Source organism: Cydia amplana, chromosome 3, assembly GCF_948474715.1.
Source record: "Cydia amplana chromosome 3, ilCydAmpl1.1, whole genome shotgun sequence".
In the NCBI taxonomy this organism is placed as follows: domain Eukaryota; kingdom Metazoa; phylum Arthropoda; class Insecta; order Lepidoptera; family Tortricidae; genus Cydia; species Cydia amplana.
The window spans coordinates 4,641,913-4,657,147 of NC_086071.1; the positions used below are offsets into that span (position 1 = coordinate 4,641,913).

Genomic DNA, 15,235 nt, shown 5'->3' on the forward strand with positions numbered 1-15,235 from the left:
TCATATTGACTACATTTAGGTCAAGCAACGAAAAGGTATAAAGGGAAATGCTTGGGACACATTTTTAACTTAGTAACTTTGTTTGGACTCGTTAGGAGGTGAAAATATCAAAAGTCCCCGGCCGTAGCCCTTGAGCGGGGGTAGGGGGTTTGATTTGAAGGTTCCATTTTTCGGTTTTTCGCTTATAATATCTTAGAAACTATGCGTCGTTGTGACATGATCATTATACAAAATGAAAGCTGATTAAATTTGCTACAAGTTTTATACAGTCGTGTTTTTCGATAGGTATCTTGTTTAGTTTTTGAGATAGCCGCTCTTGAATGTCTATAATTTTTCATTAAATTTCCATCAATAATATTCACGATGTTCACGAGGAAAGGAACCCGAAAGATTTTTACAGTCTAGCAGATCTGCGAAATCGACTCCACACTCGCGTTCGCGACTTCGCGCCGCGATTCGCGCGCGAGTGTGGAGGGCCCTATACAAGCCCCCTCCAGACGCGTGCGTGCGTGAATCACGGCGCGACTTCGCCGAGCGAACATATCGCGACGTTGACGTATGACCCACACTCGCAAACTTCTCGGTGATTTCGCAGTTTAGTTCGGGCCAAGATGGCTGAAAAGCATCAGCTGATCGAGTTTAACTGTCATTTATCTAAGGCATCATACTTGCTGTAGCTATTTTTCCATTTTGTTTTGTTGTAACACCGTAAAATATAGCTGCTATATATAATAGAATTAATATTTATCTTGCAACTGATGAGCCAAAATAGTGTGTATCGTGGAGTCTTGCGTTCTTGCGAGTCTTGAGTTCGCGCTTTGCGCCTCCTTTGACGCTGGCCGAAAAACCGACAAAAAACGGGGAATAAGGCGTGAAGGCGTGAACAATCTGTGAAATCGACGCCACACTCGCGTTCGCGGCTTCGCGCCGCGATTCGCGCACAACTGTGGAGCCCTCCACATATCAAGATATCAAAAACTGTACTAAATAAAACTTGTAGCAAATTTAATCAGCTTTTATTTTGTACAATGATCAGTCGTTAGAACGGATAGTTTCCGAGATATAACCGAAAAATAGGACCTTCAAACCTCTCTCTTCCCCCGGCTCAAGGACTACGGCTGGGGACTTTTGATATGTTCATCTCCTAACTAGTTCAAACAAAGTTACGAAGTCAAAAATTGTGTTCCAAGCATTTTCCTCTATACCTTTTTTTGAGAATTCGTTGCCTGGCCTAATTTTAAGTTATTTCTTGTTATCATCAGCGATTTTTTTGTCACAATTTGCCGCCCCTAATATCTCGCCGCCCTAGGCTCGAGCCTACTGTGCCTTATGGGAAATCCGCCACTGATTACGAGATACGAGTTTTTTATAGTAATTGCCAACAAGCGTTGACAGTTACTTTAAAAAGCTCGTATCCCGTAACTTTTGTGGTGTATTTCATTGCGGGCCGAATTATTTTGTATGGTTAAAATTTTCACTGTATTTCTAAGCAAAATCTATCTCAATATACTTCTTAGGTTTAATGCTAACCACGTAACCACCGTTTAAATATTGGCCCGTATTGGATTTACACACTGTATGCAACTAGACTTAAACAACTACGAATATTCCTTTGAGAAACATCGCTGAGCAGACGACTAACGGCCATATTCGAACTTTAAGATACGTCAAATAGAGATTGAAACGTTTCAATCTCTATTTGACGTATCTTAAAGTTCGAATATGGCCGTAAATTTATATTTAAGTACACATTTGAGATGCCGTTGTCGTTTTAATAAAAAATAAATAACATCTAAAAGTCAATATTTTAAAATAATCTAGATTCAACATGATTTTATCAAGGTACGTAGACACAATGCGGATTAAGCAGTAGCTAAGTGGGCCAGGTGTTCAAAATGATCTGTACACGTCAATTTTGTTAAGAGAAGAGAGGGAGAAAGAGAGAGAGAGAGTAGTTTTGCATAATATTTTGAACACCCGGCTCGCTTAGTTACTTTTGACTGTACACTCCTAGCTACTTATATACAAATCATTTAAAAATTGGTCCTTAATCATTCCGTGAACGACGTATATAAAAATATATGAATACAAAACTTAACGCTAAACAGCTGTGACTTATGTATAACTACAACGAGAGAATGTATATAAGTTAAGTGCGACGTCTCACATGCCGGACTCTGCGATACCTTCGTCGTCTGAAAAATAAAACAAATATCAATATATGTATATCCTCCTAAGGCCCAACGAAAAATTGAGTATGTAGTCAGTACGGCCCGTAGTCCTACCAGTAGTACTATTGTTTTATACTCATTCAGACCCAAGTACTTAATAGTATTTTATGCAACCGTTGTTTAAGAGGGGTCAAAAAAGGCGAGTGGCGTGAGTAACAATTTGAGGCGAAGCCGAAAATTGTTAATAAAGACGCCACGAGTATTTTTTGACTCAGTTAAACAACGTTGCATACAATACTTTTTCTACGACCAAACACTTACTTACTTTGAAATAAAATTGTAAATTTAACAAATATTTTTCATGTCATCTAGTGGACTTCTACCTACGGTATCTACCTGTTTTTAGTGATTCTTGTGCTATTACTGATATTTCTTCAGGCGTAGACACTAAGTTTTTGTCTTCATCCATTTTAACTTGAAAGACACACTGTTTTTTTAACATAAAAGTTAAGTTTTCATTCGACAGGCACAATAGTATTCATATTCAAGATTCACAATATTCAAGAAGTAGCAAAGAATGGAGGGTACGAGCGGGAAAAGGATGAATGAAATTAAAAAAAAACATGTCTATGGTTCACTTATTTGTCAGATATGACATTCACACCCATAAGCGAGAGCGAGAAAGATATATTTCTTTCTCGCTCTCACTTATGGGTCCGACGAACCAAGGTCGCATTGCGGTGCGACAGTGTGTTACAACTATAAGGTTGGCAACAATGTATTTTTTAAGTGGCCATTACACAAAGTATTGTAAAAGTGCCAAAAAGATACTACGTGTATGCACGAATTCTTTTTTGGGGAATAGACTAAAAACTGGTCTTGACAACTATAAGATAGGGCTTTAAAGGTGTGTGCACGACCCTTTAAATGACAAATAAAAGTGCGGGAGTAGAAAAAAGACTTTTTTAATATATTGTACTTATACAGCACCTTGTACAGCACTTTGATTTTTTTTTCTCACAGACGAAACAAAACAGTCCTTTAGAAGTTCGTACACGCCAATTTCGATAAGCGAAAAATTTGAAATGGGTTTTCTATTAAGTCCTACTGGTAGGTAGGACCGTGGTACGCTATGACTACACAATTGTTGTAGGAGCTGGGTCTGAATAAGAAAGTTAATAAGTACTATGGGTAGGACCTTGGGCCTTAGGAGGATATTCAAAGACTTTTGTTTAAATGGCCAAAAAAGTACATAAAAATTTAGCTCGCTTAAACTTCATCTTTCGACGATACTACGAGGCAGATAGCAGAGTTTCGATTTTCGCATTTCCCGGTAGGCCCTTTGTAAACAAACCGCGTTGATGTATCAATGTCATATTTTAATGTCTGTGAAAACTTGTCAAAAAACAGTTAAAAACACATTATGTATTTTTATTTTTTTTATTTTTATTTTATTTACTCTATAAGTTACTCCATTGTCAATTATGATGTATGGTTTACGATGGGTGCTAGTGCAGCACTCTGGGGGCAGAACATTGCACTAATACCCGCTATTCGTTGTTTGCTGCTTGCCTCGGTTTGGTTACATGCGCTGTTTGTTTCTTCGTTTTTGACAGTAATTCAGTCAATTAATTCGCCACTAAACAGTGCCTTAAGCACGAGGGCGCTGTGCGATAGCATCTCGCGCCTTTTCTACTGTATTCATTAGAAAGGGACGGGTATAGTCTATATGATTAATAGATTATGAGATTGAGATAAAAGTAAATGTGACTTATTTTGACAGTAGACAATAGCGAATGCAAAAAATGTAGATGCAGTAAGGAAAGGAGAACGAATTGGATAAAAAAATAAACTAAAATAAGTGATTAATGGTCAGGTATTAGGATCCATTCAATACATACAGCGATATACACTCGCATGCTCTGCTATGTCATAAACACTTACTCGATCAAACGACACTTATTAGTCGATCAAAGATTCAAAACATCAATACGTGTTAATTATAAAGATCTACATAATATTATATTATGTCTATATCTATTGGATATCCATCTTTTTTTAGGGTTCCGTACCCAAAGGGTAAAAACGGGACCCTATTACTAAGACTCCGCTGTCCGTCCGTCCGTCCGTCCGTCCGTCCGTCTGTCACCAGGCTGTAACTCACGAACCGTGATAGCTAGACAGTTGAAATTTTCACAGATGATGTATTTCTGTTGCCGCTATAACAACAAATACTAAAAACAGAATAAAATAAAGATTTAAGTGGGGCTCCCATACAACAAACGTGATTTTTGACCGAAGTTAAGCAACGTCGGGCGGGGTCAGTACTTGGATGGGTGACCGTTTTTTGCTTATTTTGCTTTATTTTTTGTTCATGGTGCGGAACCCTCCGTGCGCGAGTCCGACTCGCACTTGGCCGGTTTTTTTAATAAATCACGAGATTCAGTCTTTTGGATGGTTAGTATAATAATGCACATGCGATCATCGATAGGCAAGGGAACACACAGCATTCAGGGACAAGTCCAAGGTCAAGTATTTACTGGATCCCGCCGCCGTCTGATTTGCCGACTGTGTGTCAGCTGCCGCCACCTACGCACGGGTTTTCTCTTCAAAACACTTTCGAGTATCTGCTTCCGGTACTATTTGATGAGGTAGTGTGCCTAAAGTCGAAGATTCATTCACTGTATTTGGACGGCATAGATGGCGCTGTACGGCTCCGTACATTATGCAGTAACTCTGTTTGTGACACCATACCATATGAATGACGCCGTATAGCGGCGATTAAGATTGGTTTACCTAGGATAGCGGTCGTCTCCATACTAAATAATACGGCTAAATATGGATGTCGTAGTATTTGTATGGAGACGGCCGCTATATGACGGCACCGCTTTCGGAGAAAACCAAAGCTTAAGGGTAGTAATCCACCTGTCCAATTTCTTAGTCCATTTTGCTTTGCGTCTCACTCTCCGATTAAACAAAATGTGAGATGCACATACACATTGGACCAAGAAATTGGACAGGTGGAATACCACCCTTAGATTGGCTGTCATACCCGGGGTTGGATTTCTATCTTCTCCGAGTTCAGGCTATACGTAAATAGGAATAATATTCTTAAGCCAAAATATATCGCAGAAAGCTATTTTTCGGTAGGCTTGTGAATCCCAAACAGGCAGATGTGAGTTTTCAATGAATTATTAGTACTCGAACTATGAAATGTGGGTCATTATTCATTCTTGTGGATCACAGTTACCGCGTAACTTAGTCGATCTAAAAAAGAGCCGAAAAAAGTTTTAAGAATTTTTACTGACAGTTTGTTATGTTCCGATCCATGACTTCTTCTGTACCTATATTTTATAAGACAATATCGGATTGTTTTAGAAAATATACATAACTTTTTTGAACTAAAATATGAAAAGGGTGTGTCTGTGTATCTTCTGTGTCCAATAATTTTGTTCAGTGATCGATTACTTTGAGCCGACAGTAATTAATAAATCACCGCATGGAGCCAAGGCAAAATGTATGAGGTAGATACTCGTATGAGGGGTAGAGTAGAGTGACAGTGGTGGTTTACCTTCGAAGGCCTGGTTGTGGTGCATGTGATGGTTGAGTCCGAGCGGCGGCTGTAGGTCCGCGCCTTCCAACGCTGCCACCACGCACTGGAACACAAACAATATTATTGCATTATACGAGATAAGCTATTTATGGATGAATCAACATTTTCTCGTTGACATGGTTATGTTTATTTGTGTAATAGTATTTTATGCAACCGTTGTTTAAGAGAGGTCAAAAAAGGCGAGTGGCGTGAGTAACAATTTGGGGCGAAGCCGAAAATTGTTAATAAAGACGCCACGAGTATTTTTTGACTCAGTTAAACAACGTTGCATACAATACTTTTTCTACGACCAAGCACTTACTTTGAAATAAAATTGTAAATTTAACAAATATTTTTCATTCAAGAAGTAGCAAAGATGGAGGGTAAGGCCGGGAAAAGAATGAATGAAATGAAAAAACATGTCTATGGTTCACTCATCTGTCAGAGATGACAATTAAAATTAGGTTGGCAACAATGTATTTCATACAATATTTTTTAAGTGGCGATTACACGAAGTATCGTAAAAGTGCCAAAAAGATACAGCGTGTACGCACAAATACTTTTTTGGGGAATAGACTAAAGACTTGTCTTCACAACTATAAGATAGGGGTTTAAAGGTGTGTGCACAACCCTTTAAATGACAAATAAAAGTACGGGAGTAGAAAAAAATATTTTCCATAATGTCAATATTCAGAGAGGAAAACGGGGCTACGTTTGTACGGAGAGGCGGCCCTCGAGTATAATACCTGGTGGATGCAGATGTACTGCTGCTCGGTCTGCACCATCCACACGCGCTCGCGGCGCATGGCGTAGACCATGCCGAAGATGTCGAGCGTGTCGGCGCGCGCGGCCAGCTGCTGCAGCGCGCGGTCCAGCGTGATGAACGTGCCGGAGCGGCCCACGCCCGCCGAGCAGTGCACGACCACTGGCCGCGCGTCCGGCGGACACCGCTCGCGGAACGCGCGCACGAACCTGCACACGTACACATACGGGGCGTGTTACACGCTATGCGTTAGCTTGGCAGTGGCAATATGTCATTTTTTAGGGTTCCGTAGCCAAATGGCAAAAACGGAACCCTTATAGATTCGTCATGTCTGTCTGTCTGTCCGTCTGTCTGTCCGTCCGTATGTCACAGCCACTTTTTTCCGAAACTATAAGAACTATACTATTGAAACTTGGTAAGTAGATGTATTCTGTGAACCGCATTAAGATTCTCATACAAAAATAGAAAAAAAAAACAATAAATTTTGGGGGTTCCTGTTAGAAATATAGCAATGTAATTGCACCTTTGTGGTGGTTTATTATTTGTGTCGTTGACATGTAGTTTTTAAAATAGACTTCCGGCTTCCGGCATTCGGCTCTAATGTCACTCGTGTCTAACTCTTGCTAAGATGAGTAATATGTAATGGCGATTCTAATATAAAATAAAACTCACATATTCAATATAAACTGTTTTCTTTATTTAATTTCATCAGGTTATGGGCCCAGGCACATATTCCTGTAAAATTATATAAAGAATTCAGGAAGTTCAACGCCGAAAGAAATGTGTCGGCGGTCGGTATAAAAGTGAGGTTTGGTACGGACGCCATTGTTGGAATAAAAATAATTTATTACTTGCTCGGCTGAAAGAGCAAGGGAGGACAGCAAGATGGATTTAAATCTCAATACAAATAACAACTTGATAAAGTTGGAAGGATCCAGTAATTGGAATATATGGAAATTTCAAACCACCGTTTTATTGCGAGGTCAAAATTGGTTGGACATTGTCGAGGGAAAGAGCGTAAAACCCGAAGAAGCTGGTAGTGCTCGAACTACTTGGGAAACAAAAGATGCGAAGGCTCAAGCCTTGTTGGTTACGCGTATGAAGGAGAATGCCATGCTGCATATTATATCATGTTCAACCTCGGCTGAAATGTGGAAGAAACTGCAGAGTGTTTATGAGCAAAAGACGGAGACTAGTATCCACATCGTACAGCAACGGTTCTTTCAATTTAAATACGAATCAGGGACTGAGATGTCTACATTCCTATCAAAGATCCAGGAAATGCAGAATCAGCTCAAACAGATGGGCGAAGAAGTCTCTGATAAGTTCGTTATTACGAAAGTTTTAATGTCGCTGCCTGATGAGTATAAACACTTTGTATCCGCTTGGGAGTCTGCCCCTGATGACAAGCAAACTATGGATAACTTGGTGGCGAGATTACTGGTAGAAGAAGAGAGAGTAAAAGAAAAAGGCGAAGCGCCAACCCCGTCCTCGTCAGCTTTCATAGCGAAGAATAAAAATAATGCAAAGTGCATGAAGTGTAATAGACTTGGACATTATGCCAGTGAGTGTAGAAGCAACAATAGTAACTACAAGAGTGAAGGACATAATAACAAGTGTTTCTACTGTGGTAAAGGGGGACATAACAAAGCACAGTGTTGGTTTAGGAAGAACAAAGAACAGAAGAAAAGTAACGCGTTTGTGGTGTCTGATTCGCTAGAACCACATAATAAGACTCTTTTTCTGGTTGATTCCGGATCGAGTGAACATATATGCCGCGAACGTGCACTATTTTCCACGTTTACTAGCGCAAATAGTGAATGGAAAGTCGAAGTTGGTAATGGTGTGGGACTTAGTGTGCAAGGACATGGACAGATGGCGGTAGAAGTGCATAACGGGAGTGAATGGGTTGAAACAACCATAGACGATGTTTTGTTCGTTCCGGAAATGAAATCAAATTTGTTCTCTGTAGACTGTGTGACAGCTAAAGGTTATGTTGTCGTGACAGATAAAACGTCAAGCAAAATTTGTAAAAATAACGAAGTCTGTGCGGTCGCAAAACGAATTGGGAAGTCGTGTTATTTAGAATTCCGGTTTAAAAACAATGTGGCGAGTGTTGCTAAAACATTGGACGGTACCTTGATCGAGTGGCATGAAAAATTAGCGCATCAAAACTTCGATCATGTCAGAAAAGTGCTTGCGAAAAATAACATTGATGTAAAGTGTTCATCAGTTCCCAAGTGCGAAAGTTGCCTCGAAGGCAAAATACATCGCTTGCCGTTTAGTAACAGCGAGAGTGTGACTACAAGAACGTGCGATCTTATCCACGCGGATACTTGCGGCCCGATGGAAGTTGCGTCTATAAGCGGTTCAAAGTACTTCGTCGTATTGAAGGATGACTTTTCGAACTACAGAACAGTCTACTTTGTGAAAAACAAATACGAGGTGAAGGATTGTATCACAGATTTTTTGAACAAAGCTGAAAACATGACAGGAAACAGAGTTCGAGTGTTTCGTAGTGATAACGGAACAGAATTTGTAAACAAAGACGTGAAGGTGATGTTTTCGAGACGCGGAATAGAACACCAGACAAGCGTTCCTTATACCGCGGAGCAGAACGGTAAAGCCGAACGCGAAATACGTATTCTGGTCGAAGCTGCTAGAACTATGTTGAGTGCAAAGAACCTGCCAAAAGAGTTGTGGGCAGAGGCCACCGCAACAGCAGCTTTTGTACTGAATAGGACTGGGAAAAGCAAAGATAGTGAAAAATCCCCATATGAAGTCTGGTCAGGGAAAAGTTTTGACATCCACCAGTTAAAACCCTTCGGTACCCCAGTGTATACTCATATTCCAAAAGAAAAGAGGAGGAAGTGGGACCGAAAAGGGGAAAAAGGATTGATGGTTGGATACGGAGATACTGTGAAAGGCTACAGAGTATACTATCCAGATACAAAGAATGTGGAAGTAAAGAGGGATATAGTTTTCTTGGAAAATAAAGAATCAAAAGATGAGAATCAACTTGAGGTCACAATGATCACAACAGAAAACAAAGATGATAAGACTGAGGAGCCCTGCAATGAGCCAGAAGGGGAGTTGTCAAGTGTCGGTGAGACAACAGCAACTTCAAGTGCAGAGGAATCAGGAAGTGAATATATGCCGTCGAGTGATGAAGGTGACAGCTCATTAGAGCGAAGTGTTGTGACTGAAGTACCTCGTAGAGAACCAAGCACACGAGTTAGAAAACCACCTGAATTTTACAATTGTCATTGTCAGAGTGTCCGCGCTACAGAAAATGAGCCTACAACATACAAAGAGGCAATGACCCGACATGATGCTGACAAGTGGTCTGAAGCTATAAAGCGAGAAATGAAGACATTGGAAGATAATGACACTTGGAAAGTAGTGAATGATCCAGGAAGTGAGAAAGTGATCAGCAGTAAGTGGGTGTTTAAGATTAAAAGTGGTAACAAGGACACTCCGCAATACAAAGCCAGGTTAGTTGCTAGGGGGTTCGAACAAGATGACATATTAGATTTAAATGACATTTATGCCCCAGTTGCCAAATTGTCAACTCTTAGGTTGTTTGTAGCAATTGCAACTAAACTTAAATTACCTATAATTCAGATGGATGTGACAGGTGCCTTTTTATATGGTAAAATAAATGAGAATGTGTATGTTAGCCTGCCAGAAGGTGCCTATGAGGGTAGTAAAACTATTGTGAAACTAAATAAGTCTCTTTATGGGCTTAAGAGCTCACCAAAATGTTGGAATGAAACATTTAATTCTGTAATGGTTAAAGACGGATTTACTAGGTCAAGTTGTGACTCTTGCCTGTATACAAAATGCAATAAAACCAGCCAAACATATCTGTTGCTATATGTAGACGATTTGTTAATTTTTGGGTCTAATGAAAATGAAGTAGAACAACTTAAAACCAAATTAAATAAAGAATTCAAAATGAAAGACCTAGGGCTAGTGTCAGATTACTTAGGTATTAATATAAAACAAAATGTGCAAACAGGCATTACTGAACTGAGTCAAAAGACTTATTTGGAAAATGTACTTAAAAGGTTCAAGATGGAAAGTTGTAAACCTATGTTGACGCCAATAGATGTGAATATTAACAGTAAAATATTTGAGGCTGATAGTGGCACTGTAGATAAAAATATTGAACAGACATGTAGACAAATTATAGGCTGTCTTATGTATGCAGTGTCCGGTACTAGGCCTGACCTATGTTATGCTGTCTCATTGTTGAGTAGATATCAAAAGTGTGCAAATGACATATTATTGACATCATTAAAAAGGGTCCTAAGATATGTCAAACATACTCTAGATTATAAATTGGTATATAAATGTGAAAATGATGTTTTAGAGGGATTCTGTGATGCAGACTGGGGTGGTGATCTCAAAGATAGAAAATCCACCACAGGCTACTTGTTTAAATTTTCAAATTGTCTGATATCTTGGAGTTCAAAGAAACAAGTATCAGTCAGTTTATCCTCAACGGAATCTGAGTATGTTGCAATTAGTGTTGCGGCCAGCGAAGCCTGTTGGTTGATAAATCTGTTAAATGATTTTGGGATTAATAGTGTATGTCCAGTGAACATATATTGTGATAACCAGTCAGCCATGTCAGTTGCTTGCACAGACACTGTTAAGCGCCTGAAACATGTTGACATTCGATACCACTTTATTAAAGAGTTGGTCAAGAATAATAAATTAACTTTGAAATATGTTAGAACTAGTGATCAACCAGCAGACATGCTCACTAAAGCCCTAAGCAGGGAGTTGCTCACACGGTTTCTTGTGATGTGTGGTATGCATAACATTTAAGTTTGTTTTTAATGTATTTGTGGAGAATACTTATTAAGTTTTTAAAGTGTAATTACATTGAGAAGGGGTGTTAGAAATATAGCAATGTAATTGCACCTTTGTGGTGGTTTATTATTTGTGTCGTTGACATGTAGTTTTTAAAATAGACTTCCGGCTTCCGGCATTCGGCTCTAATGTCACTCGTGTCTAACTCTTGCTAAGATGAGTAATATGTAATGGCGATTCTAATATAAAATAAAACTCACATATTCAATATAAACTGTTTTCTTTATTTAATTTCATCAGTTCCCCATACTTAGAACTGAAACTCAAAAAATTTTTTTTCATTAAACCCATACGTGTGGGGTATCTATGGATAGGTCTTCAAAAATGATATTGAGGTTTCTAATATCATTTTTTTTCTAAAGTGAATAGTTTGCGCGAGAGACACTTCCAAAGTGGTAAAATGTGTGTCCCCCCCCCCCTGTAACTTCTAAAATAAGAGAATGATAAAACTAAAAAAAATATATGATGTACATTACTATGCAAACTTCCACCGAAAATTGGTTTGAACGAAATCTAGTAAGTAGTTTTTTTTAATACGTCAAAATCCCCTAAATACGGTACCCTTCATGGGCGAGTCCGACTCGCACTTGGCCGCTTTTTTATGAATGGTATCAGTCGATCAGGTGTGGTTTGAGGATCAAATGTCTGTATGGGACCCATTGTCTTAAAGCAATACAAAAGTCACAAATGATGGTCAAAGTCTGGCACCCGCACTATACTGACGAAACATTTCTAACAAAATGGCAATACATCGTGACGTCACCATGTAACGTTAGAAGCAGTTTCGATGTAAGGAAGCGAGGAAATTGCGATTTTGTCGGTGAAATATTGCGTTTATGTATATTATTACTAAACAATATTTTTCTAATAAAATGTAAGGAATCGAATGGTACCAATATTTTTTTCCTATTTGAAGGTATAATTTTTTTTAACGTCTTGGTGTTGTATTTTCTTATTATTCCCATATTTTTTTTAAATGTATTCTGATAAATTGCTCATTTTCTATCTATTTAACTAGATTTCATTATAAAATTCAACATATATCAACAACCCTACGCATACATATCCCATAGGAGCGCCATTCTTGACGTATTGACATGCAAATGTAGCGTTGTCCAATTCCACATACCTGGCCAGCGTGGTGGGCGGGTCGGGCACGCCGAAGTCGGGCCACGTGGTGAAGTGGAAGTGCTTGACGACGCGCTGCTCGGCGCCGCGCGAGGCCAGCAGCTCAGTGATCGTCCAGTCGGGGAAGCGCGACTCGTTGAGCGCGGTCACGGCGATGTCGCCGTAGTACACCGGCCGGGTGTCGTACGGCCAGTAGCGGTCGCATTTCTCGCGGCCCTGCGGACCAACCACGTCACCGAGTGAACGTTTAAACACAGAAAAGACAATCGGACACTAAACAATGATTTATAACTCAAGATAGGTTGTGCGGGTGCGGGTGCGGGTTAACGCGTCTTTTGCTGACAGGGCGCGCTCGCGCCGCACGAGGCTTAAAACGTGTTAAAGGTGCATTGCACCGAACATAGGTTATAGGCGATCCAAAATTGAAGCGCTTAACTTGTGACAAATTGGACAAGTTGCCTTTAGACGCGGCTGGACAAGCGAGAAATGTGCACGTGCTAACGAGCTCCCGCACACCGAAAGAGAAAGAGACGACCTTATGTTTAACAACGAGTGTGACAAATATGGATGGAATGAGAACATTAATCAAAAATAACAGATTTTTTCGTAGGCACAGAAATAAATATGGAAGTATTTTTTGTGCTCCTCAAGTATAAGTATAACCTATCTATGGTTATATAATATCATTGACAGTAAACTATTAACTAAGATGACATTCGGTATAAGACGATTTAAAAGTGCTTGTTCCTAGGCCTACCTGAATAAGGAATATTTCACACAACGTGCTAGTGTTTACCTTCTCCACACATCTGGTCAGCATGACTATGGCACGCGAGCCAGACTCCCACACCATGCGCCAGAAGTCGTCGCGCGTGCAGTGCAGCGGGTCCTGCGTCACTATGAACTCGCGTGGTGTGACTAGTGTTTACCTTCTCCACACATCTGGTCAGCATGACTATGGCACGCGAGCCGGACTCCCACACCATGCGCCAGAAGTCGTCGCGCGTGCAGTGCAGCGGGTCCTGCGTCACTATGAACTCGCGTGGTGTGACTAGTGTTTACCTTCTCCACACATCTGGTCAGCATGACTATGGCACGCGAGCCGGACTCCCACACCATGCGCCAGAAGTCGTCGCGCGTGCAGTGCAGCGGGTCCTGCGTCACTATGCACTCGCGTGGTGTGACTAGTGTTTACCTTCTCCACACATCTGGTCAGCATGACTATGGCACGCGAGCCGGACTCCCACACCATGCGCCAGAAGTCGTCGCGCGTGCAGTGCAGCGGGTCCTGCGTCACTATGCACTCGCGTGGTGTGACTAGTGTTTACCTTCTCCACACATCTGGTCAGCATGACTATGGCACGCGAGCCGGACTCCCACACCATGCGCCAGAAGTCGACGCGCGTGCAGTGCAGCGGACCTTGCGTCACTATGCACTCGCGTGGTGTGACTAGTGTTTACCTTCTCCACACATCTGGTCAGCATGACTATGGCACGCGAGCCGGACTTCCACACCATGCGCCAGAAGTCGTCGCGCGTGCAGTGCAGCGGGTCCTGCGTCACTATGCACTCGCGTGGTGTGACTAGTGTTTACCTTCTCCACACATCTGGTCAGCATGACTATGGCACGCGAGCCGGACTCCCACACCATGCGCCAGAAGTCGTCGCGCGTGCAGTGCAGCGGGTCCTGCGTCACTATGCACTCGCGTGGTGTGACTAGTGTTTACCTTCTCCACACATCTGGTCAGCATGACTATGGCACGCGAGCCGGACTCCCACACCATGCGCCAGAAGTCGTCGCGCGTGCAGTGCAGCGGGTCCTGCGTCACTATGCACTCGCGTGGTGTGACTAGTGTTTACCTTCTCCACACATCTGGTCAGCATGACTATGGCACGCGAGCCGGACTCCCACACCATGCGCCAGAAGTCGTCGCGCGTGCAGTGCAGCGGGTCCTGCGTCACTATGCACTCGCGTGGTGTGACTAGTGTTTACCTTCTCCACACATCTGGTCAGCATGACTATGGCACGCGAGCCGGACTCCCACACCATGCGCCAGAAGTCGTCGCGCGTGCAGTGCAGCGGGCCTTGCGTCACTATAAACTCGCGCGGGCTTGAATGACCTGTGGATAACATGAACTTTATAAACTTTTTTCCACTGTTAACTGTAACAAAAATAAGCGGACCGTAGGTGTAGGATTATTTTTTAATAATAATTATTCATATATCTTTAAGTATTTGTAAGTAAGTAGGTACCTATAGAATGCCCTTTTGTAATTATTTTTCTGAATGTGTTTAACATCGTACGTAGTCGTAATGTTTTGGTAAATACTTATATGATTTTACGTAATTTCGACGATAAAATCCTAACCGTAGGTAATATTTACTCAACATATGATCATAAATCTGACGTGACGTCACAGGGCACGCGCTATGTCTAAAGCTTTGGTTTCCTCCGATAGCGGTGCCGTCATATAGCGGCCGTCTCCATACAAATACTACGACATCCATATTTAGCCGTATTATTTAGTATGGAGACGGCCGCTATATGACGGCACCGCTATCCTAGGAAAACCGATCTTAAGTGCCGCTTAAATTCGCGGTGCACGCGTTTAATTTATTTTCGCATTTTGTACGTTTCTGGGCTACAATAGAAACGAAGGTTTATTAGAGACATCACAATGTCATGGCAAATAAAATCG

The 15,235-nt window shown here is 41.3% G+C and overlaps 1 protein-coding gene across 1 annotated transcript in view; it reads right to left on the reverse strand.

The window, feature by feature from the left end:
* Positions 1-2,051: 2,051 nt before the first annotated feature.
* LOC134662648 (tyrosine-protein phosphatase 10D-like) overlaps positions 2,052-15,235 on the reverse strand; it is a 63,745-nt gene continuing 50,561 nt past the window's right edge. The window contains exons 27-31 of the mRNA XM_063518921.1: positions 14,529-14,656; positions 12,537-12,751; positions 6,510-6,735; positions 5,743-5,827; positions 2,052-2,195 (exon numbers count right to left, since the gene is read on the reverse strand). Coding sequence (XP_063374991.1) covers positions 2,164-2,195; positions 5,743-5,827; positions 6,510-6,735; positions 12,537-12,751; positions 14,529-14,656 — 686 coding nt within the window. The 3' untranslated portion in view covers positions 2,052-2,163. The remainder of the gene's footprint in view (positions 2,196-5,742; positions 5,828-6,509; positions 6,736-12,536; positions 12,752-14,528; positions 14,657-15,235) is intronic.